This window comes from Indicator indicator, chromosome 8 (assembly GCF_027791375.1).
Source record: "Indicator indicator isolate 239-I01 chromosome 8, UM_Iind_1.1, whole genome shotgun sequence".
Taxonomy (NCBI): Eukaryota; Metazoa; Chordata; class Aves; order Piciformes; family Indicatoridae; genus Indicator; species Indicator indicator.
Genome location: NC_072017.1, coordinates 22,211,254 through 22,237,414, shown reverse-complemented (window position 1 = coordinate 22,237,414; position 26,161 = coordinate 22,211,254). Strand labels below are relative to the sequence as shown.

Below are 26,161 nucleotides of genomic sequence, written 5' to 3'. Positions count from 1 at the left end.
TCATCCAGTATATGCACGTTCAAGCTAATAATGACTCTGAGCCACGTTGTATAGGAGCGACTGGATTAATATGACAGTTGCTCTCATATAATGTGGGTCAGTGTTCCTTGCCCTCCTTGCCACCTCTGTGTTGCCAATAGTGGCATTACTGGAGGTTTCTGTCTCTAACAAATACTAATTTACTCAGCCTCTGTTCAGTTCTCCTTTTCAGAGCTCACTGATTTAAGAGTTTGTCTCCTGAAAACCAAAACATGTTCAGCTGCAAGAGGTTCCTGATTAGAATTATTCCTGCAGCTAAAAAAGTAACTGTAGTTGGAGTTTTCTCTTCTGCAGAGTCCCATGTCCATTGCCAGTTAATTACACATTCACAAAAGTATTGCTGTCAAGGCCTTTTTGGTTTGTTTTCCATTCTATTACAATGTGTTATTGCTATCAGGATGAACTAAACTGTAAGGGCATGACAAATATGACACCTATGAAAAGCAAGAAATCCAGCCAGCCATTTGACATGTCTGCAGAGAGCACCTTGAGGAAACAGTGTTCCTGGGAGGAATGGAAGATCAGAGGAGTAAAATATAGAAACCGTTTGTAATAGATAATATTCACATTAATATCCCTTATTAATATATGCCTAACTGAGATGCTGTTTAAGTCAGACTAAACAGATTATATCTGTTTCAGTTTAGTTTGGTTTGTTGGTTTGGGGTGTGGCTTTTTCTGGGGTTTTGTTTGTTTTGTTTTGTTTGTCTGGATTTTTTTTAATAATTATTTTAAATTACCATTGAAGCTACCGTTATTTTGAGTACTTTTTAGTGTTTAAAAATATTCCCTTCATCTTTTAGTTTGCATACAGGAATTATCTTTTTGTGTGAGTTCTCCATGGTTTATAAGGACCCTTGGACTGTCATTATCTATTACTTTAAAACAAATATTAATTGCATGACATACAAAACTTGGTATTAGTCTTCTTTAAAGCTGACAGAAAACCAGAACTATTTGAGATAATAATTTAATTTGTGCTTTTGGAAGGCTTCCATTTTCTTCCTTTGTTGATGACCTGTTCTGTATAGCACTGTATGTCGTTACCATTTTCCCTGATAAAGCTGAATTGCTAAACAGTAACCAATATTTATTTAATGACGTATTTACAAACTAAATTACTTTTTAGTACTTTCTTTCTATGTTTATGGTCATAACCACTGTTATTTCTCATCAGAGTTATAGCTGAAATTTCTTTTATATACCAACATAAAAAATTGTCTCAAAGAAGTTGCTACTGGTGCTCTGTGGCTTCAGGGGAGATGAATGTGCAAAAATGTCTATCAGCTTAAAAACATCAATTGGCTTGTGAGAAAGTCTAATTTTATTTTATTTTCTTTAATACTATCTGCCATCTTTAAAATTGGACTCTGGAATTATGTAGAAATCTCTGGAAGGAATTTAAACATGACAAGTCTAATTCCTGTACTGCCAGAAATTGTTAAAATGGTATTTGTTGAATAGCAGAAATTAATTTCTAGCAGTAACATTCATGTTTCTGTACTCTGTTATTTAATTCTTGAAAAGGAAAACCAGTCAAGTAAATTGTTCACTGATTTTACATTATATTGAAGGCAGTTGCAGCTGTACAGACCATAACAGCTTCCTGTCAGGAATGTGCCAAAAGAATAAAATGGAAGCAAACTTCTGTCAACCACTTGTAGGTGCTAGCACTGAGCCTACTTATCTATATGGAAAAATATATCTCAGCTCATCTTCTTTCATAATCAGGGGTACGCAACAGAAATCATAACTCCATGAGCACCACTGCAGAACATGGGAATTTTGCCATAGACTTAAGTGAGGTCTGGGTTTAAATACAGTACTGCTCAAATGCTGTGAACTACAGCAGTTCAGCTGCATTTCCTGATTAGCAGCTTGCCATTATTGGATCACTTTTCTCCTAGAAGAACTCTTATCCCAACATAGGGAATTCCAGCAGCGAATCAGTGAAACTGGCAAAATCCCATTCTCCGGAAGGGTGAAGCAAAACCAAAAGGTTGTCTTTACAAGGCTCTTCTCTGATTCCTTGCAGTGATGTACATGTAGAAATCCCATGCAATATGAACAGATTGGGCCCATGCATATCTCCATTTCTGAGTCCTAACAATGTGTAGCAGTTCAGACAAGTTACAGGGAAGTCTTAAATAAGTAGTCTCATAAATCACATTTCAGAAGATTGTTATTCCTGAAGCTTTATCAGTCATATCCTCTGTTTTCTCCTGTGTTTCACTAGGCTTATCAACATTGCAAGCTGTACTGGATTCTGCTGCTGAAAAGAAATGGCAAGTGACTGCTATAAATGTAGGAAATATTAACAATGACAGAAAAGATGAAACTTACCGTTCACTGTTTCAAGATCTAGAGGTAAAAAAGGAAAGGCGAGTGATTTTGGACTGTGAGCGCGATAAAGTCAACGACATTGTTGATCAGGTTTGCTGTTCCCCATTCTTCATTGACAGCAGTTAGCTATGTTCTATAACTAAGCATAAGGAGTTCATATCTCTTGATCTTATTTTTGTGATTATTATGCTTCATTTGGAAGGGACAGATTTGTATTGAGGACCATGTGTATATCAGGCAGAAAGCAAACACACAAATCCTATAATCCCTCTTTCTTTAAAGGTGAGATAATTCTATCTGGATAAACCCCATATCCTGATTACTTAAAAAAAAACTAAAAACTAATCTTGTTGAGGCTGTTTCACAACCTGAGTAGTATACTATATTATATGTAGTTGATACACTGTTATAAATGGTGCATTATAAATACTTTTATTATGTCTAGAAATTAGTTCTCCTTACATATGGAATATATTTTCTACTCCTAATGCTTTTTTCCGATAACCCTTTATATCTTGGGAAAGCTCTATCTACAGTTCCTTTTTTCTATTTAACTCCCTTCATAGTTCATGTTCCTAAGGTCTTTGTCATTTGTACTGTCCTTAGGTCTCTTCATTTTTAAGGGATCTCTTAAAGTGTGTTAACTAGCATTGCATGCTGTTTTCCATAGCTAAGGCCTCCTGAGCTTTAAACAGAACAGAATTATGTCTTCACCTACACATACATTATTTGCCAAATTAAAAAAAAAATATTTTTCACAGTAGCATTAGATTCAAATCAGTGCACTACTGTAAATTCTTAGTGATTCTTTTTTCTGAAGAAAGATTAGAGCAGATGGTCCTTGAGGTCACTTTCAACCTGGTATTGTGTGATTCTGAGATTACTTTCTAATCCATCTCTTCAATCCTAGTGTCTAGGAAAGTCTTATTGCTTCTGTTCATGCATGTGAAGCACAATAGAAAATTAGAAGGATAGCTCCCTGCCGCCTTGAGCTGGACCATGGGAAGCTGTGCACCATCTGTAGGGATGTATCAGAATGTGGATGTATCAGTTTGTTGCTTTTTGAAGGATTTGTTATTTTGGTCTTTGTTACCAAGGTCGTTAAACTGCTCAGGCAATGACCAGTGTCCTAAATGGAACGCATTGTATTTGTCTTTTTTATTTGGAATTCATGTCCACAATCTGTTTCTGTAATTTTCAAGATCAGTTTGAATTTGAACCTATTCTCCAGAGCATTTTCAGTTTCCCGATCACGTGCAGTTTTTTTAAACTGTTTCCTGACTTGTTATCCATGTCAAATGTACTTGAGTAGAGCAGTACCTGAGGGAAATAAGTCCTCTTCAGCTGGTTCTGTGTGGCTCTTTAGGCAGTTGTTTGCTTACCTTACAGTGACTTTTGTCCTGGCCATGTTCCCTTAAGAAACAATGGGATACAGGACAAAAGCCTTATTAGACTCAAAATGTGTTCAATATTGACTGGTTATCATTTTATCCTATCAAATTAAGTATGTAATATTCATTATAATCTCTTCCCTGATATGAAAATTTGGCTGACTAAAAGTTTCTTCAGTTTCTTCTTTTGCCACTTTTCAAAAGACAAGAACTCTCTTTATACTTTAGTTGCCACTCATTTTAACTGTCTTCATTTAGTAAAAGACCTATTTTTTCCTCTGGCTGCTTCTTGTTTTGATTGCAGCTCTGGGATATTTTTATGGCTTTAATTGCACTTTGATAGATTGCACTTTGTTTTGATTCTCGGATTTTCTCATCCTATCTCCACAGACTTGTGCTACTCCTTAAGCATACAGATGGATAAACTTTGTTTCTGCTGTTTTGATCTGTAAATCACTGAAAAATTCTAGATAACTGGATCAGCCACACGTGTCAGTTAATACAATTCCAATGAGTTGTTCTGCTCAAAATAGTATATTGCTGTGCCTGAGAATATGGTCTTTTAAACTCTTGTCAGCTGCCTTGAAATTATTTTTTCAAGATGTTGTTGCAGTTTCTGGAGTTTGGTCTCTTTTAAGCCCATTATTCTTACAATCTTTTTCTGTAACTTTCCTTCTTTATATAAAATGAAATCTAAAATAACTTTATCAGTTTTCTCCATTTCTTAAAATGAAGGTCTGTGCTGAGCAATGAATTTCTGGGCATTTGAACATCTTTTGATTGTGTTCTGGTTTTCTTTTCTAAAAGCAGAATATATACTTCAAGTCTTGCTTTGCTTACCAGGTTTATTCTTTTAAAAGTTCTTTGAATTCCTCTTCTGGAAAAAAAAAAAAAATCTGTGATTTCCTGCTTTCCATGAGAATGTCTAAAGTAGACCCTTTGTATCAGTATCCCTTCTCTGTGTATTTTTACTGAGAGACCTGCAACAGGCCTTCTGTTGACCAGATTTTTCTTGAGTACTGAAGTATTTGCACCCTTGAAATACAGAGCAGCTACTTCATTACTTTCTTCTTTGCTTTCCATTCTTGAACAAACCTGTGGTGAGGGTTTGATTTATTCCACTAACATTTTAAGCTATGCTGACAACCTTGGGTTCACTCAGTTGCACTCTAGTCCTTGGACCTTTTGTAAGCGCACAATGTATTTCCAAAGTTGTTTTATTGTTCTTGGGTTTTGTCTTGTGATACAGTTCCTCTTCTAGGTTTCAACAATTTATGTAAGTTGGAGCTAAAAATTATTGCAGTTTCCCAGGTCTACTCAGTCAAATTTATATTCCCCTTCTCTGATTTGGCAGGTCACTGTTACCATGCCCTTCATTATATAGCTTCTATCTTTTCTCAGCTGACTTCCTTTGCAGACTCTCATGTTCCCCTGATAACATCCTTTGGGCAGCCATGCAATTCCTATCACTTCTTGTCTGTCCTTGCTTAAGCTACTGGTCTAAACTAGGGACTTCTATGTGCACAGCTCCTTCACCATGGCTTTTGAAGCCACTACTGAATCTTCTCGGAGTTATAACTAGTAACATTCTTATTGTTCATATGGATGAGTGGCACAGGGCAGTGTTTTACAAAGCTAGTGGCAGTTAGAGCAGAGTTCTAACTATTTATACAAAAACTTGCAGCTACTGGTGGTTTTCTCAGATACCAATAATGAAGAAGCATTTTTTACACAACAACTAATTTGCTTTAACTGAAGTTTCTTTGGGAAGCAGCAGCTGCGTAAGAAATATATTGGAAGATATTTCTTAAACCTTTTAATAAACAATGAGTTTTAAGTAGTCTGAACTGGTTTAGAATAATTAAGTTGATATATCATGTATATAGAGAGCTCAAAAGAGGAATAATCGAATAACTTCTACAGCCTATGTAATATGATCCCTCTTGGTCTCAAACTGTAATATAAAACAGTGTTAAACACTGCCTTCTGCTATATTTCTGTAACTTCTTTAAAGTAAGCATGTGGAATGTCTCTCAATACTAGCCTAGCCTGATAAAAATTACAGGATACCTGTTCTTGAATGTTTTAGTTGTATGTTAAATGAGGAGACAAATGAATCATCCCTTCTTGATTTAAGTTGCTTTCATTGTTTTAAAGATGGAAGAAACCTCTGGAGTGCCCTTATCTCCCACATCTTTTCTCTGGAGAAGTGCTTTGCTTCAAATGCAAACTCCCCCATGCTTATACAGTTGTAATTAGGCTTATTTGGGAGAGGAATTCATGCTGTATGCTGCCAGTGGAGACTGCTGAGAAACCACCAGCTGGCTTTGAAGGAGATTATGAGGAAGCCTTAGGGCAATAAACAACAATTTGAACTTTAAGAAACTTCCTTATAATGTAGATGGCTTTCATTAACGTCAGTGGGCTTTTAAACCTTTTCTAGTTCAAGGAACATTACAATTCTGCTGCAAAGGGAGCAGAATCTATGCATGAATCTGAGGCACAGTGCTTCTACTGCATGATGCTCACTCTCTCCTGTCTGGATTGTGCTTTTAATACAGAGCATAGTTATTAGTATTCAGATCGTCTGCTTACAGATCTTGGGACCTGGGTATCAATATGACTAATTTCCACCAGCAAAGAGTATGTTCAGTGATGCATTAGGTAAAAGGAAAACTGAAGCACTGATCAAACTCTGTATTGAATACTATAAAGCTCATAGCTGGCTTTTGCACCATACTAGATTTTGTAGTTTTTAAGTCTCATTCCATATAGCAGATGAATGTTCTCCATTACAGAGTATTTCTTCTTTTTTACAGGTTATCACAATTGGTAAACATGTTAAAGGATACCATTATATAATTGCCAATCTGGTAAGCATTTTTAATATTTAAAATACCTGTATTACTCAATTACTGTTTTTAGTAACTAGCCTTATTGTAACAAGTGTTTTGGGTTTTTTAATGCATTTTGGAAAATAGAAAAAAGATAAATGTTTTTATCCTTGCTAAATAAATGGCATGTGTTTCATTGCCTGAGTCTTTCCAGTACTTAAATGCCTTCTGTAGTATTCCCATCAATAAGGGTGAAGACTGCTCAGCACCTGCAGTAGACAGTCACCCCTTTTTTTACGTACTTTAGAAGAAAAATAACTTTCTGCATTGTTGTCTGATATTGATTCAGCAAACCAATGTTTTTGCTAGACTAGTGACTTTGAGCTTTATACATCTTCATTCGTCTGATCGATTTGGTAATCAATTTGAATTAGTCTTTTATTGAATATAGATGATCAGATGTTGTAGCTAATAAGGTCCCTAAGTGGAAAAGTTAAGGAAGCTCTCACTAAATTCTGTCAAATTTATGTTTTCTAATTGTGCCTTGTGAGTAAAGGGACATTTTACTGACTTTAATGTCAACAAGACTTACTTAGGAAGCTGTGGAGTTAAATCCAGTGGGTTTTTTGTAACACATAAAGCAAATTCTGTGGGCTTGAATCTCACTTATTTTGTCCAGAACAGAGTTTTTGGAGTTCCATGGTGTGAGTGCCTCTAAATTTTTTTATGTTCTTTATTCTTGGACTATGATAGCTTTTGATATAAATTCCAGCAGGGTGAGGAGTGCTCTAATTTACACTCTGTTTTTTATAGCCCTTTGGGGGGCCTGAGGAAACAGAATAACCATGGTGTGTCTTTCACACTTCAGACATAACCTCCATCTCCTCTCAACCTTTGATCAAAACACTTTTCCCCTCCAGGCAGACAGTATTCTGAAGAACCATGTATATTGTCAGATAGGTGCAAAGAAGCCTTATACTCTAAAGGCTTCTTTAAAAGCAGAACATAAGTTTCATTTTTATATTTATTAACTCATTTTTAGGATAAAGAAGTTAAGCTACTGACATCCACAAAATAAGCATAAAAGTCTTACAAAATTTGAAAAATTCCCTTGGTGTTAGATATTTGTATTTTGCATTGCAAATGTTGTGTAAATGGTATTTTCGGTCTTAAGGGAAATAAGCGTTCTAGAAAAATTGCCTAATGTATGTCGTTATGTTAACTGGTTGCTATTTTAGCCATTGATTTAAGTTTGTAACAGTAAGTCCATAAGATCTAAAACTTACTGAATCCTGTATTTTTACAACTGTTAAATAGCATATTTCCTTCCTACAGGTTTATGCAGTTTAAATGCAAATGTTGTAGATCTTTTGTGTAATATCATATTAAATGTCTTTAATAATAATTTTTAAACTAAGTTTTTCTCTGGCAGAAAGAAAATTTACCTACTACTTGGTTGTATCCCCTACCTTCTTTATTCTTTATTGAATGTAATAATGTTCTCCTTCAGGCTGATCAGTCAGTCAAGACATTGATCCGTTTGATAATGAAATATGCTCAAAAAACACTCAAGAGGTCAAAATATACAACGAATGTTCCTATTCAAACATGAAGCTCACAATAATACTGAAGAAAGTTTCATGTTCCCTGTTGTAGTATATTAGTATGCAGCAACACATCACTGATGAGTATCATTAATAAGCAGTATTTTAAGAGCACCTAGTATAGTAGTTATAGCAACTTCTGATAATGTGGTGTTTCATGTGAATTTGTTGGTGTGATTATTTGGGGCAAGGTGTAATACAAAGCACAGGAAACAAGACATACGTACTCTTTGTAAGAACGAGAAGTAGTACTTACAGTGGCAGGAGGAGACAGGGGAGATGGTAAGTCCTTTCACGTGCTGCAGTCCTCTTTACAAAAAGAGGGCACAACTGTGGCTGTAACCATTCCTGGCCAAAACTTTTTTCTAACTCTTTTTCCTGTCAGTCTTCCCTTTCTCATTTGAGTAATCCCATTGAAATTAACAGGATTCTTCAGGAAGGTAAGCATGGGAAGGACAGATCTTTATAGAAATAAAGGTCTGTGTCTGGTGAAGAACAAGAGCCATTGGCTGGCTGGCAGAGCTCACAACTTAATCCTGGCAGCACAGGATTTTAAACTTGGATCCTGTTTGAGAAAAATGTTGGTTTATACTTCTGCAGTAAAAGTTGTATGGTAACTCTTTATTTGTATATACTATTTAGAGATCTGCTAAAACTGTTGGAATAGCAGACATAATGTTTTCTGTGCCCAGGGATTTACTGATGGAGATTTGTCAAAAATTCAGTTTGGAGGAGCCAACGTCTCAGGATTTCAGATAGTTGACTATGATGATCCTCTTGTGTCAAAATTTATACAGCGCTGGTCAACACTGGAGGAGAAAGAATATCCTGGTGCACACACTAGTACAATTAAGGTACGTCTTACATTGGTTTTAAGCATGATGGATGTACAGAAAGGGAGGGAAGTGGAATAGATATACAACAGACAGGTAAAAGCTCTTCAAAATCAGCTGCGCTAAGACCATTTTATATTTCTCTGAGGTACTTTTAACACACTCTGTCATAGGGCTCGTTGAGCAAAGATGATGCAGTCAATGATCAATACAACTTTAATTTTTCCTATGTTACTATAAATCTGCACCTGACAGCTTGTTAGGTTGTTGCTTTGAATGTGATGATACATTAAGTATTTACTGAATTCTTTTGGTGTTTTTCTTTCTTTTCCTGCTTTGAAATGTTTTAAGAGCAAATGTGTAGTCATACACAGACATCCAGGAAACACAGATCTAGGACTTTCTGTTAAAACAATCTCCCAAGGAAATAAGGCAGATACTTTGAGACAGGTGCTTAAATCCTACAAAAACTTCCAAAAGGTACAGAATCATGGTCTGAATTCAGGCCCAAGTGACCATAATGAGGATCAGTTGGTGCTTGCAAGATGTTAAAACGAATAACGCACTTTTAATGCAAAATAATCTGTGTTTTAAGTAACACAATCAGAAATTTCATTAAGTAAAAGGCATTAAGACAAAAAGAAAAGTAGCAAATATTCTAGGCATAACTTTTTGTGTTTTGTTGTTTGAATATGAAGCATATGATTGATTTATAGTGAAATGAATAAGAAATTTCAGAAAGGAATGAGAGAACCAATTTTTAAATTCCTGGAAGAAAAACTTTTTAAAGTATACAGAGATTCCTTTTTTTTCTGAGACCAAATTTGGGGGTAACTTAGTCAAAGCTATAATTTTTATTTGGTTATTTTTGTATTTTCAAACCTTTATGACCGAATGAGTGATTTTTAAATTTATTTTTTTTAATTTCGTGTTTGAGAAAATAAACTAGAGTCTGTGTTGTGCCTTTAGATACATTCATATTAATATGTGTAGTATATGTAATATGTATTGCTCTTATTTAGGAAAAAGGGAAAGGATGTGGCTGCAGGTTATCAGTATAATTCTTTCGTCTCTCTGATTCTTGAGTGCTCAAATCTACCTACCTACCTGCTAATGTTGCAGGATTGTAGGATGGAAATAATCTCAGTGAAGTGCACAACTGATGTAAAAGAGTCTAACTGAAACTAAGATTACTTTTCCTCACTGATGGAAAATAAATCAGTGGGACATAATGTTGTTTTGGTTTTTGCCTAATCTTAATCATAGAATTGTAGAAAGGTCTGGGTTGGAAGGGACCTCCAGAGGTCATCTAGTCCAACCCTGTCTGCAGTAAGCAGGGGCATCCTCCGCTAGATCAGGTTGCCCAGAGCCCTGTCAGGCCTCACCTTTAATATCTCCAGGGTAAAGGTTATTTTTCTTATTCACTTGGACTAAATTTTCAGTAATCAAATGGTATTTAGAGGGAATGCTGGTAATTAGAATAGTGGGCTTGTCACTTCTGCTTCTTGGACTAATTCAGAAAACAAACATTCTTCTTATCCATTACCAGTAAAGGGGTTCATTTCTCCTACTGTTCAGTCTCCACCCGCAGAAAAATCATGTTGCATGAGAAAACCACTAATATTTAGCTCATAGTGATGTTTATCATGCCAATGTACTCATAATCAATTACTGCTTTGTCTGTTTCTAATGCATATAAGGAAGATCTACTTTTTTAGCTTTTCTTCTACATTTGATAGACAGTTGCCATATTTGTCCTGTCTTTTCCCCATGCTAAACAAAATAATCCCTTTTTCTTTGAATTGTCTTCTCTAAGATCCTCTTCATCATTTTGCTCTGGAACTTTGAAGTCCCAGGCTGGATGCTGAGTGCAGTGCTGTAGAAATTGAAATAATGGTTTCACTTAGCTCAGAGACAGTCCTCCTTTCAAGGCTTCTTTTATGCTAGTCTTTTTTTTCTTTCTTCCCTTTTTTCTTCAGCATCATGACACTATTGAAGTATATTTGTCATACACACTAAGATCTATATCTTTTTCTGCATTGCTTTTTTCTGCTTCTGCCGATTTTAGACATTCTCATGCCATAGCTGTGTACTTGATCATTTCTTTAAAGTACAGGATTTTTCATGTATTCTTTTAAATTGCATTCCCTACCTGTCCTTCCTGAACATGGTATTCCTTCTTATATTGATACTGTAGCTGTGTGTGTTACCCTTTGTTTCTTGGAATACTGTGTAAATACCTAAGTTACTGAGCAAGTTAACTCACTGGTCTTCCCATTTGTCCCTTCTGTGATCCTATGAGTAACCCTTCCAGCTTCTGTGAGGAGCTACTAATAGCTTCCCCTGTGTCTGCGGAGCCAGTGCCAGACAGTAAGTTGGATCTGTTGCTGGTCATGGCTGAGCCCATCAGCGATGGTGGTAGCACCTCTGTGATATTTAAGAAGGGGGAGAAGTTGCTGCACAGCAGCATCTGAGGAGAGGAATGAGAATATGTCAAAGAAATGACTGCAGACACCAAGGTCATTGAAGGGGAGGAGGAGGTGTTCTAGGTGCCAGAGCAGCAATTCACCTGCAATCTATGGTGAAGACCATGGTGAAACAGGCTGTTCCTATGGAGGTTAAGAATGGACCAGATAGCCACCTTTAGCCTGTGGAGAACCCCACACCTGAACAGTTGGATGCCAGAAGGAGGTTGTGACCCTGTGGGAAGCCTGTGCTGGAGCAGGCTTCTGGCAGTACCTGCGGGCCTGTGGTAATAGAAGCCCATGCTGGAGCAGGTTTGCTGGAGTGCATCAAACACAGCATAATCAGCCAGTCAACAGAGGTGATAATCCTGCTGTATTCAGCACTGGTGAGGCATCACCTTGAATATTGTGTGCAGCTCTGGACTCCACAATTTAAGAGGGATGTCAAGGTCATTGAATGCATCCAGAGAACAGCAACAAAGCTGGTGAAAGGCATGTCATGTGACGAGCAGCTGAGGATTTTGGACTTGTCTAGTTTGGAGAAAAGGAGGCTCATTGCTCTCTACAGCTTTCCAAAGAGGAGAGGCAGAGAGAGGGAGGTGCTGATCTCTTCTCTTTGGTATCCTGTGACAGGATGTGTGAGAATGGTTCAAATCTGCACCAGGGAAGTTTAGACTGGAAGAATTTCTTTTCCTAGAGGGTGGTCAGACACTAGAGTTAACTGGGGAGAGGTGCTTTGCTGTTTGGTGTGTTGTGGGGTTTTTTAAGTGCCCTTGTGAAACTATGGATTTATAGGAATTTTTTGGGGGGAGTCTGTTTTTCAGTCCATCTGTTTCTTGGGCATAAAAACCAGACATCTATAACTTCCTGGGCATAAAAAAATAGACCTCTGGCAGCTGATGTTTTACCTGCTTGGTTTCACTGACCTTTTGAATCCCAGCATTCAATCTTCTCTCCTTGAAAAACTCTATATGGAAAATGTGGGCATAAGAAATTTTATTTCTACACTTCATGCTTCTTTTTAGTAGCTTCAGGCTCTTTTGCATAAATAATCATTCATTCAAACCTATTTGCTTGTTTTGTGGTGTTGTGTTTGGGGTTTTTAAAGAAAACCCAATTAAAGAATGGAACATATAGTCAGTGAAAGCAGGGGGTGTTTTGAGGCACTACTGTAGATTTGTCTGAGGTGTACAAAGGGTCTGTTGACCCAGATCCTTTGATCTTGCAAGTACCTTGGCTGTGCTAAAGCATAAGTTTTTTGCTAGGCTTCAGAATACAACAGAGCTAAGTTCTGACTTCCCTATGCAGCTCTGTTTCTTTTAATTTGAATCCACTTAATAATTGTAAGTGCCTCCTGCCTTTTTTTTTTCCAGGAGCATTTTGGTACTTTTTTTCAGGCAGCAGTTCACTTGAATATGGTTGATATAAATGGAAGAAAGCTACTATTTGAATATTTCATGTTCTAAATTTTCAGCAAGATCCAGGCATACCTGTAGCCTCACCAAGATCAATGTTGTTTAGGACAGGGGAGCTTGATGGAGAAGTGGGGATAAGAGGAGAAGGGTGAGTGAGACACAAAGCTAAAATTAAGAGGAAAATTTTGTCATTCAAAAAAAGGGGCCAGCAAAGTGGAAGGAGCCTGTTGGAATTAAAGTGAAAGACACAGAAGGGAAGTGGCAACTCAGAGCTGGAGAGATACCTGTGGCCAGATGTTTCTTGGGTCAGGGAAGGGAGGAAGAGAAGCACTGAGATTCATTTAGGTGAGCAAGAAAGGAGCATGCAGACTTATTGCTAGGCCAAGACTGGTGTTTAGGTAGCTGGAGTGGCAGAAAAGCAAACATGAAGTGTTTTTTATTCTCTGACCGTAACTATTTCTTGGTAAATCAGCAACCTGTGTGTTCCAGTAGTATTCTACTTGGAATTATTTTGGAGCAAACAGGATAAAGCATTTAATCTTGAGACAATAGGCAAACACCTGTGCTGGTTGGAATAGATGAGACAAGATAATGAAAATAGGTGTTGTGATTTAGGATTTTTTTTTAATTTAAAACTTGAATTATTACTATTACTTTTAAAGGGCAGTGTTTGGAAATTTTTAGAACATTAAATGTATGATGAGATCTCTCAGATTGTTGTGGGTTGTTGCTTTTTGTGGTGTTTTTTTTTGTGTGACATTTGTTCACAGTGTATTGTAATATCAAGTCCAGGTATCCCTCCTACAGATTGTTACAGAAAATAACAATGATTCATAGTATGTTAAAACAAAAGTAAAAGATCAGTTAGTTTGGCTTTATTATAGGCTAATCAAAAATTCCAATCTAAAGGATTCTCATATGAAATTCTAATTTAGAATAATTTGTGTTGCAGTGTGGTTCAGCTTCTAGGGTAATAATTTATTTCCACTAGCTTGTACAGGAATTTGTTGACTGTGAGTAAAAATAATACAGCTGAAATGCCTAATGGAATTTTCAGGTTCTTATCATTCATATAGTATCAGTTGTTTTATAAGACAGAATCAACTGATCTCTATCCATTCTGCCGTTTTCATTAATTGCACCAACCATGAATTATTCTACTGGAAAAGGGTCTAGAGTATGTTTTTATGATCATCTCAATAACTTTCTCTTGGTTAAAAGCTCCATTCAAGGAGATTTCCCTTATTTAATAATGCTTGGATGGCCATTTTTATTATAAAAAGAGCGTAGGCTGAAGACTGTATTTCAGTAAATATCATAGTAAAAGAGCATTTCGCATTTTAAATTTGTATCTTCTCAAAGTCACATACACTTACTGATTTATGAGTAGCCATAATTTTTGAACAGGAAGTGACTTTTGTGATAGAATAAGAATTTAAAGAGATTCCAAGTGTATTTGTAGGGTAATGCAGACAGAAAAAACAAACAACAAACAAACAAAAAACACTTTACCACAAAAATCCTACCCGCACTTGTTGCTTAAAACATTCATACTCACTCTTTCAAATATATTTCTTACAGAATGATTTGTTTCATAGAAGTCTTCCTACTTTTACATTTTATTCTTGTTTTCTGCTTTAAAATTTTCTTACCTGATCTGTTTCCATTATTGTAACTAGAGGCTTTGGTTTTCCTGCTGGATCCCGCAGATTATTAATATTGTGAAGGGTGACATACTTTTCCCAAGCTTAGTCTCGAGAAGAAAGGTTTTATGTATTCATCGGGTGACAATTAAAAAGGCATATGTTCTTTGTGGTTTACAGTAAATTAAAGGTGATTTTTGGCATCAGTGGCATTGCTGTTTTGCAAGTGCATTCTGTTTAAAGTTAAAAGCAAGATTACATGCATACTTGTAAAATATTCCTATTTTGTCAGTGTGTATATTTTCCTCAGACAACAACATATTTTTTTTGTAAGCAAAATGATAGAGGTTCAAATCCAAGTAATTATTTGCATTATTTCTGTCAAGCCCTGTGGATTCAAATGCAAGTAATTGGTTTTAATTTTTTTTCAAACTCTGCATGTGGTTTTTGTTGATAGAAAGTTCACCAGGACTAAGCGTTAGGTTTGAAAATTAGGATTTTAAAAAGTTCTAAAAAAATTGAAAAAATTGTTGCACAAATTTGAACATGCAATCTACATTTGTACAAGTATGTAAATTATTAGTATTTTATGGTTATTTTTCCTTTTACTGTAATGCAAGATTAGATGTTCTCTTGATTTGTATCTTTATTTTTTAGGATTTTTCAAAGGCAGAAGGAAAGGTATAAGAGAAAAAATATGGTGCGAAGATTTGCATTAGAAGCTACTCTCAAGATCTTATTTCAATGCCTGCTAGTTATTCTTTCTCATTAAGAAGTGTTTAAAAGATTGTTTACTACTGCAGCATAGTATGATAGATTTAGGAAAGAAGACTACAACTGTGAATGTTTCTTTCTGTTGGGGATTTTTTTATACTGTCATAAAAACTGACATGTTGTTTTTAATGGCACTGGCTAGGAGAACACCTTGCAGAATTTGATGTCTGCTTCAGTATTTCATTGACTTGCTTATACAAGTTGGAGCAACAACAAAAAAATGCACTGTACTGTAATATAACATCAACTCTGCATGGATGATATTAAATCACCTCACCAGCTATGTGCTTTAGATCCATTCACCTTAATCACCAAAAGCTGAGATAAAACAGCATGGTGGACCCAGTGTAAATGTCAAGACACATCGACCTCTACCCATCTTCCTGTGAGCATTAGTTGAGAAAAAGATCAAAGGATTTCTAAGATTGTTTGATATGGTGGAGCTCTTTTGCTGCAAGGTATTTTCAGCAAAGAAAGATGGTGCAATATTAGGCTAAGTTGACCCTACTGTATCATGGAAGGGATAGATTCCCACACAACTTCTCTGTTAACACTCCTGAGTGAAAGTTACACATGCGGACTTTCTGTTCTTTTGAATGTAAAAAAGTCTGAAATTAAGTAGATCCAAGTCCCATTAAGTTCTGGCATTGTTCTACTTCCTCCTGAAAGGCAGAAGGTTCACTTTTTTGCTGAGACTTTTTTTTTTCTGACATATTATTGATATTTTTAAGAAACGTCATTGTTATAGTAGCATTAGCTCTTCTCATTGGCCATTGCATTAAGTCTAATGTGAGATCAAAGTACTTTAAAACCTCTGTCCACAGTCTAAAATAGCAAACAAACAAAAATAAAAAGCAGGACCCTGCACATTTTTTTTTCCCCAGTGGAATTAGCATTTTGATGACTCTAGTGAGAAGAATGTTCTTCTGGATTGGAAGCAATCTTGGGGGAGGAATTACCATCTAGGAATTCCCTTCCTATTAGAGCAGTAGGTGAAATAAAAAGGCCAAGCACCTTGGGGTTCTTAAATCTTGTGATCTTTGCTGTAGTCAGTTTTAAAAGGAGTGAAAGAAGGTCACTTTCCCCTATAAATATCCTACAACGTGAGTGTTCAGATGATTCAAGTGCCCCAGTCTTGTCTGTGCCTGCTCAATATGCTATGGGCATGTCTTTCAAATTTGAGGTAGACTTCCAGGAATGCAGGCTTAGGCAGCTGATGTGACTCTACAACCTGGAAACAAAATTTAGTAAGGATAGTGTATTTGGTAAGATAAATAGGGCTTGATCTCTAATCCCATCTTTACTGAGATTAATTAAAAAAAAATAATTTTGAAGATGCAGTAATTTTACATTTTATTACTTTCTGGTTTAGTCAGGACCAGAACTGTTAGAAAAAAAATTACAAATGATTATTAGGTATTTCCAAATATCTTGCATGTATATGCAAGAGCTGCAAGCAAGTCTGTTGCAAAGGTCACCTGTTTTCACGGGACCTTCATTCTAAAGTGAAGATCAGAGAGTAAGAGGCAAGCATTCAGTCTCTTCTGGATTCCATGGCCTCTGCCTCCTGTCCTCAGTGATTGAAACATGCCCATAGATAATGAAGATGCTCCTGTGCTTAAAGCGTATTTGCAGTTTGAAAGGGAACCAGCCTGTAACGCTCCTTCACACAGATCTGATTCATGCTAATGCCTACACAGAACAGATTAGAATAATGCATGATTATGGGTACAATTCAAAGCCATCTGGATTTGCAGTGACATTTATATGTACAATATTTGACAAGTCTCTTATTCCTGTTGAAAGTAATTATTTGCATTCCTGTGCTCTGTCAGGACAGTATGCAAGGTGTCACAAACGATGATAGAGGAGATAGCTATTTCTTAACAGTTAGTAAATTTTCCACTAACACTTACCTGTCAGTCCACCTTCAAATGTTTTTCAAAGCATGTCTAATACTGTCCCTGTCAAAATAGCCCTCAAATACATTAATTGAGACTATTAAGAAATAGGTGCCCGAATTGCATTAAATGTTTGATGACTTTCACAATCACAGGAGGTAGTTTTCCTGTTTTTCTGATACGTAAAAATGAAGTTATATTTCTATATCTGTATATATATCAGTCTCTAGCAGTTACTTCTGTAACTGCAAAGAATTTGATAGAATTTTGTGAATATTTTGTCTTAAAAGTACAATTACTGTACAAAGCACTTTGTAAAGACAATTCTGCTTTTGTGTATGTTACCATTCAAGTAGAAACTTTGTTGTGGGGAAAAAGCACAAAATTCAGATGAGAGAGTTTGTGGAATGTAGTTCTCAAAGCAAAATGAAGCTGTAACATGAATTAAAACAAGATCCTATTTGATATCCCAATTTAATCTGTGTGTAGTTTAGTAAAGTATTACAAAAAAGGTGATTAAATGGATAGTGAACCACTGAAAAAGAAAATTTCCAGCACAGAGCAGTAAGCAGAACATTTAATATGCCCACAAACCACAAGGCCACACAATTTGTGCCTTTACTACTTCTGATATATATTTGTATATTTAAACTGATCAAATATAAAGGGAAATGCTGAACATTTGCTTGTACCCATTGATTTTAATTACTTACTCTTGAAAGAAAGAACATTTCTTTTATTACCTCCCTTTCAACTCACCTCTCCAAGGAGAAATATTTATATCTGATTTTAGACCTTTCTCTTAACCTGTTAGTGACAAAGTGTCCCTTTTCCTGCTGTTCAAATAGCAGCCCGCACTGTACGTAGTGAGCAAGCTTTTTCAGACTAACTAACCTGTTTCAGAGTAATTTCACCCTTTTTGAACACTGCTGTAGCTGGATATGACATTCCAGCTGAGGTCTCCCTAGTGTCTTGTACACTAGCATTGTGTTTTTAACTCAGCCCCAAAATACCTTATTATTTTGGTTTTCTCACTTCTGTGTTAGATTAGATCATTCTAAAGGTGTTTAATAGATCAAATGAATCAGACTTAAAAATGCTTATTTCTCTTCTCTAACTTCTCTAACTCTTCCCTAATGTCTAGATCTATACATTTATGTCTTCACATTTTCATTTCTTTTCCACTGCTGAAGTATATTCTTCTAATGTTATATTTTAAGTCTAAGCAAGTTTGTTTTCAGCACATCGCCAAGCAATTTGTTAAACACAGGACTAATAGTCTAACATTACATCTCATTATAAATCTTAGCATTTTAAAATATATGTATAAAAAAACCACATGTGCTTCCTTTCATCTTCAGAAGAGTTTTATTAAGGTATATACTACATTTTAAGTTGAATAAAATCACAAATCCACCTTGTGTTTTCTCTTCTTGGCAATTAGGCCATTTATTTGGAAAGAATTCTTTTAATATGGTGTGCCTGCAGTCCATGTTTTGTAGCCAATAACAAAATCCTTACACATTTCTCAGTGTGTTATATTATGGCTTACATTATCAAGTTATTATTATCATAGTCCTAGAATTATGAGAACCAAGATTTAGAAAGAAATCTTTTTCAATATTCTTTGCCATGTTTTATTTAAAACAGGTGATTCAGTAGGAACAATATGATACCTATACCATTTTATATTAATGTTGCTGATTTTATCATGTGAAGCTGAAAATAACTGCAATGAAGTAAGATTTACACTACTGTAAAAGTAGAAGGCTGTAAGAGACAGCTTCCACAGAATAACATTCCAGATAGTGCTTCTGCATGTTTTAATAGTGCAGATCAGAACACAGATGAATCTCCAGTATAAAACAAAGTGAATCAAGATATAGGGATAATGCATCCTTTAACTTATGGCAATTTTAATTATTACATGGACACCTCTGCATGAGCAAGTTATCTGTCTGTCATTTCTTGTTTATGTTAATAAACTAACTTTGTTTTATTTTGCCATCTTCACATCTGCTCATTAAGCTATGGATACTTTTAATAAGCTCTGTGAAGTGTATTAGGAGCTCAAAGTGAATGCAGAGTAAAGCAGTAAGAAATGATGCATGGGCTGCTTGCTTTCATGGCTTCTACAACAACATGAAGGTGTAAGAGGCTTGTAAAATATTTTGAGAGCCTTAGATTAAAATTGGCTTAATGTAAATTAAAGCATTTGGATTTTATATTTGGGATGACATGTACACATACAGATACACACTGATAGGTAAAGCCCTACATAAACTGAATGTGTGATTGAGTTGTGAATGTCCCGGCCAGTAATTATATACTTCAAATATAATATCCTTGAGGTGATACATGAAACATGTCCCAGTGAGCAAGTGAAACAGAATAACTGAATTAGCACTATAACTTCTCAATTTCAAGCTCTTATTTTCTCTGCTACCCAAAGTGTGTTTCTGTGGTTAATGACTGTGCTGTATCCAAAGTTCCTGAGAATACGAATGTAATATAACAGTTTTGTACTTTAAAGAGCTACAGCTAAAGAAATACTGGTAGCCAGTCTCAGAAAAATTAGTCACAGTCTTTTCTTTTCAGTCCTTTACATTTTCCATATTTCCAAATCCAGGTCCACCACCTAATCACTGCTAGACCAGTAGTAGAAAGTATCGTTGGCTTCTACCAGTCTTTCACTTCATTTTTTCTGCTTTAATGATTTCCATACAAGTCACTGAGAGAACCTTTTTGAGAAGATTCACATTAATCACCCAGAAAGCTGAAATACCTGAAAAAAGAGTTCCACCTTCCTTTTCATCCTCTCCAAGGTTTAACAGCTACATACAAAAATGGCCTTCATTCCTGAGGCTGCCTTGGTTACAATTATAACAGTCTTCTGCTTGACTTGAGCTAGCTAATTAAAATCTGAGCCATTGAAGCAAAGAACCAATATATCATTTCTCTCTGCTTTACAGTTTATATATTTTCAGCATCTAACAGCCTGTTCTGGACTCATAAAGCCCAGGCAACTGAGTCCCTGTGTACATGCACATGTGATTTCTGTTCAGTTACTTAGTTAATATGTAAAATATTCCAGGTGCTAAAGAAAACTGCTTTTGACTGTTTAGCCCCAGTGTCTGATGGATATAATTGCAAGATTTTTCCTGTTTCAAAAGCTATAAAGCTGTCTTGGCCTTGGGGGAGGGGGGGCACCTCTTCTTCCAGACATCTCAGCCCAAAACGATTTTTGCATTGTGTGGACAAGGCATTGCATAGTTGAAAATAGATGCTCTGAGATTTTGTATTTAACAGAAAAAAAGTTAAGCACAGAAACATGTGTTTGGGTTTGCCTGTATATATGTGGGAGGAGTGTAGTCTAGAGATCTGTAATGCATCTCCATGAAAAGTGTAATAGAGGAACAATTTCTGATTTGTAGCCTAACAAATTAAATAGTTGAAATTATTTTCTTTCCCCGCTTTTACCTCCATGGACTTCCAGCCCTATCTGTACACAGAACTGTCAGACAGATGTAGTGAGAAAGAAATGTAATTCACACTGAAACTCTTCAGTTCAGACTGACTGGCACTGGCCCTAATAATTCTGATGGAAAATGCTTCATTTATTTGTATAGATGCCCGTCAGAGGTTAGTGACCTCCAAGCTGTAGAAAAAAATGCCTGATTTCAAGTATATTTTACTGTCCTTTTAATTTTTTATGTGATTCTATGCTTAATGGATTAACAAGTGGATTGGAAGGTGTGGTGAAGCTGAAGCTTGTTTTTAATTAAATATTTCCACTTCTTTTCAGTATACATCAGCACTCACCTATGATGCTGTTCAAGTGATGACAGAAGCTTTTCGTAATTTGCGTAAACAGAGGATCGAGATCTCCAGAAGAGGAAATGCTGGAGATTGTCTTGCAAATCCAGCTGTACCATGGGGTCATGGTGTAGAAATAGAAAGGGCATTGAAACAGGTAGCTTCCCTGGGGTGAATGCTGGGATGAGTGCATGTGTGAAATTCTCTATAAATTCTTGAAAAGAATCATAGAATCATCCAATCTCCTAGCCTGCCTGTATTGTGCTGGAAATAGTCTTGAAATGAACTCCTTGGGAACGTGGCTTGTACTAAGGCATCATGTTGTGTAGGGAAAAAGAAGTCTAAAAGTTTTTGAAATATCAGTAATAATTTATGGAAATACAAAATGTGTTTTCTAAAAGAAACAAACTTAATTTTCCTACCACTTCTGTCTTTGTCTGTTTAGGTTCAGGTGGAAGGTTTGACAGGGAATATAAAATTTGATCAGAATGGAAAGAGAATCAATTTCACAATAAACGTCATGGAACTCAAAAGTACTGGTCCTCGGAAGGTAATTTGAGTTGTCTTACAGTGTCTTAAAGGTTTTACCATGCTAAGCAACAGGATAAGGTAGGTAGTGAAACACTATAGATTAACCAAAGTATGAGGTGTGATAATATTCATCCATGGGTATTCTACAATGGTCTTGCAAAACAAAGTAAAAGTATGTATTACTTCTTTTGAATTATTTCTGGTAAGTACAACATCTTTTTCCTTTCACTATTGCAGATTAAACTTCTTGCTTTCCAGTCTGAATTGCTAAAAGTAAGACAGTATGTGAGAAAACAGGCTTCTGAGTGGCAAATGCAGGATATAGCTTTTCAGTGATATTTCTTTAAATGTGATTATCTTTCTGCTCCAATTCCAAACCTTTCAGGAAAAGCCAGTTTCTCATGTCTTCCTAATCTGGAGTATTTAGTAATAACCCTTTTAATCTACAGTGTGTGATGTTGATACTAAAACCTGTTAATATGTGAAAGAAAATGGGATAGCTGTATTAGACAAATAAACGTGAACACATTTCATTAGTTCAGTCTTTTTTTATGATTTGTTTTAGTTTTTAACTACTTAGAAATACTAAGTAAGTGGAGTATTTATACTTGTAAATTGATTGCTAAATTAGTTCTCTGTGAGCATAAATGAGGGGTATGGTAATAACATACTTAACCTTTTCTATGAAAGTTCATATTCACTAGTGTCTGTGCATCCTGTAAACTCTCTTTAGATTGGATATTGGAGTGAAGTGGACAAAATGGTTGTCAATCCTCTTGATGGCCCTCTTGGAAATGAATCTTCAGGACTAGAGAATAAGACTATTATTGTCACCACTATTTTGGTAATTAACCTCATCTTTTGTCAGAAGACAGTCTGTCCTACAGTGATCTGTTTCCCATCATTATGTTAGTTTAAATATACTGACTTTTTATTATTTGATATTGTGACCTGTTACTCATTATGATACATAAATAAAATCTGGAAATTAAGGAAATGCATGTGATTCAGTATGCAGATGTGTTCTGTAGAAGACAGTCATTGATTGAACATGCTAGAAAATTTTTAGACCTGAAAATGGAAATAAAATACCTGCTTTCAAAAGAGAGGAACTTTGTCTGAGAGGCAGAACCATAGCCCTAGTTTCAGAGAACGGATTTTGCCAAACTGAAGAGACTGGTTCTTATGCTGCAGAATTTTAGCTTCTATGAACTGGAAGTGTAAAACTAAGCATTAAAATTCATATTTTAGTTGTCTCGAAAATAATATTATGTACTGGTATAAATTAACATTTTTTTCTGTAAGTTATACAGGTTCTTTATCAGTTTGGACAAGTCACAGGTTAGCCTAGGAATTTCACTGGATGCAAGAATAGTCTGGTAACAACTGAGCAAAGAGGAGATATGTTGCTTTAATACAGCTTATGGCTTATCACCAGTTTTTGCTGATGGTAGAACTATACTGCATAGTTACAGATATTTTGCCTGTTGTTTGTGCAGTAATTCAATAAAGATGTAGCCTGGAGAGCCTGAACTGTTTTTCCCAGGAGAGATCTGGTTGTGAAATAGAAAAGAATTTTCTTGTGTTAAGACAGCAACTAAATACCTTTGCCTTCTTCCATCCAAACTGTATGAGAGAAAGAAACTGATTTTTGGAACTTACTCTTTCTTCTCTGAGTGCATAAATCCTGTTAACATTCATGGTCATTATTAACATACTGCTGGGAATCACTTATACCTGTAAGTATTGTTATTTGTGTATGACTGTGGAGAATGCGGCTTTTAAATGTATTAAGGACACGTCATGTTAACAGTTAAGAGCCAATATATACATAACATGCATGATTCAGATGTTATCTTCTCTCTTTTCTTCACATGTAAAAGGAAACATATTAATCTATCAAGTGCAAAAATGATAGATGTTTCTCTTTATCAAGTATGTTTATCTTTATCGAGTAGCTAAGGCAAGATCTTTCTGTGCAGGAGTCCCCATACGTCATGATGAAGAAAAATCACGAAATGCTTGAAGGAAATGATCGATATGAGGGCTATTGTGTGGACTTAGCTACAGAAATTGCTAAACACTGTGGATTCAAATATAAGCTCACAATTGTTGGGGATGGCAAGTATGGGGCAAGGGATGCAGACACGAAAATCTGGAATGGGATGGTTGGAGAACTTGTTTATGGGGTAAGAAAATTTTTTCTATTGAAGCCATTAAAGATGACTGATGAAAGGAGTGGGATTTGATTTATTTCTCTCTGTAGAGTCGAGGAAATGTATTCAATTCATTTGATAGAGAATTAGTAACTTGTATTGGAATGAAAAACTTTGAAAGGAAAGCACTGAATTAGATTTTAAATGCAAATGAATTTGGAAGATGCGAATGCATATTTCATCTTTCTCTCCAGGTGAAGGGCAATGTATTTTTATTAATACTTTTAAATATCCTATACTTTGTAAAAGGCACGTGTAAAAAGGGAAGCTTGTTATATGTCACCCATATGGTTATATGTATTCCAGTAAGAGGAGTTTCAACTAAAAATTTCTGACATTCTCCATAGGACATTCTTGGTGAAACGAACACTGCTGGTGTCTCTGCTGTCGTATTTTCCATTTATGAAAAGCAATAGAAATGAAACCGTTCTTTGCTCTAATCATTCTATTAGCTATTATATGTTTGTTTTTTCTTTCCTTTACAGAAGGCCGATATTGCAATTGCTCCATTAACTATAACATTGGTGAGAGAAGAGGTGATTGACTTCTCAAAGCCCTTTATGAGCCTGGGGATATCCATAATGATCAAGAAGCCTCAGAAGTCCAAGCCAGGAGTGTTTTCCTTTCTTGATCCATTAGCGTATGAAATCTGGATGTGCATTGTTTTTGCCTACATTGGGGTCAGTGTAGTTTTATTCCTGGTCAGCAGATTTAGCCCATACGAGTGGCACACTGAGGAATTTGAAGATGGAAGAGAAACGCAAACTAATGAATCAACTAATGAATTTGGGATATTTAATAGTCTCTGGTTTTCCCTGGGTGCCTTTATGCAGCAAGGATGCGATATTTCGCCAAGGTTGGTTACTCACCTGTTTCAACTTTGTGCATTTTTGGTCTCGGCCATCTCAGCTGGTGGAGGTTCATGGTGCATATATTTTCACTCTCAGAAAGAAATTAGTGGGTTTTTTTCCCCTCCTTAAAGTGACAAAAGTCCTTGAAATAAAAGCGGTTGTCTGTGGCATAGAGCCATGATGTATTTGATGAGTACTGTCTTGACATCAGTCATTCATTTGCCAAGTGAAGTTATGTGCACCATGCAGAGACTGTAAAATGCACGAGGTTCAAGTCATTCCATGCCTTCTTGGAGGGGTACCGTGTTTTTGCTGCATATTCCCATTTTACAGTTGACAGTGCATATGGTTCACAACAACTGTAATGGGAAAAAGGGTAACGTACCAATCATGACCTACACAGGCAGCACTTTCCCTCTAAAACTCACTACATATCATAACACGGTTATAACCCTCTGTTTTTTTACAGGAAAGCCTTGAAGTTAAATAAAAGTATCTAATTTCATGTGAATAGTTGCAAAACACTGCTGTTTTCTCTTGGCCTAGTTTTAGAAAAGTCACAAAGGAAATTTCTAAAATTAATTTGAAGGTCCATTTCATAAATGCTTAATTCCTCACGGAGTTTCACCTACTTTATAAGGGACAGCTGTAAAGCTTTAAGTTAATTCCTTTGCCACTCATTAAATATTCTATTTCCCTTGTGCACAAGTGATTTTAGCCTCAATTCAGCAAAGAAGTCGATGGGTTGCTAGTTGAAGGGACTGTAGTAAAAAGTGATAGGGCAACTGGGCTTAAGGAAATTCGATCAGAAGCTCTATGTAATTACACTAAGCAACTTTTTTCTAAATATCCTAAAGCAAGACAAGAAACAGATCAATTTCTAGTCAGTCTAATGGGTAGTGTGCAAAATAAACATCACCAAGGGAGCATTTCTTATATCTAAAGTTTGCATCCCAAAAGGCAACACCAGGTTTTCAAGTTGTTCTACTGTGGAAATAGCAGAGAATGTAGTGTGTGAGAATTTTAGCAGTTCTGTGGAAGGCTGGTATATCACAGTGAGATACGCCAGTCTTTGCAATGAAAGGTGCTATGGATTTGGCCTATAACACAGTAAGAACTGTACTGAAAAAAATGAGACAGTGAAGTTGTTTCAGGTCACGAGAAGCTGTTGTAATTTCAGTCCTCTGGGGTTTTTGTGTCGATCACATACTTTACAGGTTTAGTTGTCTGTAAGGTCCTCTATGAGCTGCAAAATTATTTTTTACTGAATTAAGGCCATAGCAGAATAACAGTCTGTTATTATTATTATCATTTTACTGGCTATGAAAGCATGATGGTTGTCATGCATAGTTTGATAACTTTTGAAAGGTGATGTAAATATAATGGTAGCAAATGGTCATCATAAAAAGTGTGTGAAACTCAAAATAATTTTGGAGCTTCAGAATTTAGTTTCAGTGAAGTATTTAACAGCACTTTGTTTCACTCAAGCATCTTCTTGAGGAAAG

The 26,161-nt window shown here is 35.9% G+C and overlaps 1 protein-coding gene across 3 annotated transcripts in view; it reads left to right on the top strand.

Moving 5' to 3' along the window:
• Window positions 1-26,161, top strand: part of GRIA2 (glutamate ionotropic receptor AMPA type subunit 2) — an 86,666-nt gene that overhangs the window by 43,868 nt on the left and 16,637 nt on the right. For all 3 annotated transcript variants that reach the window (XM_054382797.1, XM_054382796.1, XM_054382794.1), the window contains 8 exons: window positions 2,276-2,472; window positions 6,593-6,646; window positions 8,904-9,065; window positions 21,048-21,215; window positions 21,504-21,608; window positions 22,323-22,433; window positions 23,572-23,778; window positions 24,291-24,661. In XM_054382797.1, the coding sequence (XP_054238772.1) occupies window positions 2,276-2,472; window positions 6,593-6,646; window positions 8,904-9,065; window positions 21,048-21,215; window positions 21,504-21,608; window positions 22,323-22,433; window positions 23,572-23,778; window positions 24,291-24,661 (1,375 nt within the window). The remainder of the gene's footprint in view (window positions 1-2,275; window positions 2,473-6,592; window positions 6,647-8,903; window positions 9,066-21,047; window positions 21,216-21,503; window positions 21,609-22,322; window positions 22,434-23,571; window positions 23,779-24,290; window positions 24,662-26,161) is intronic.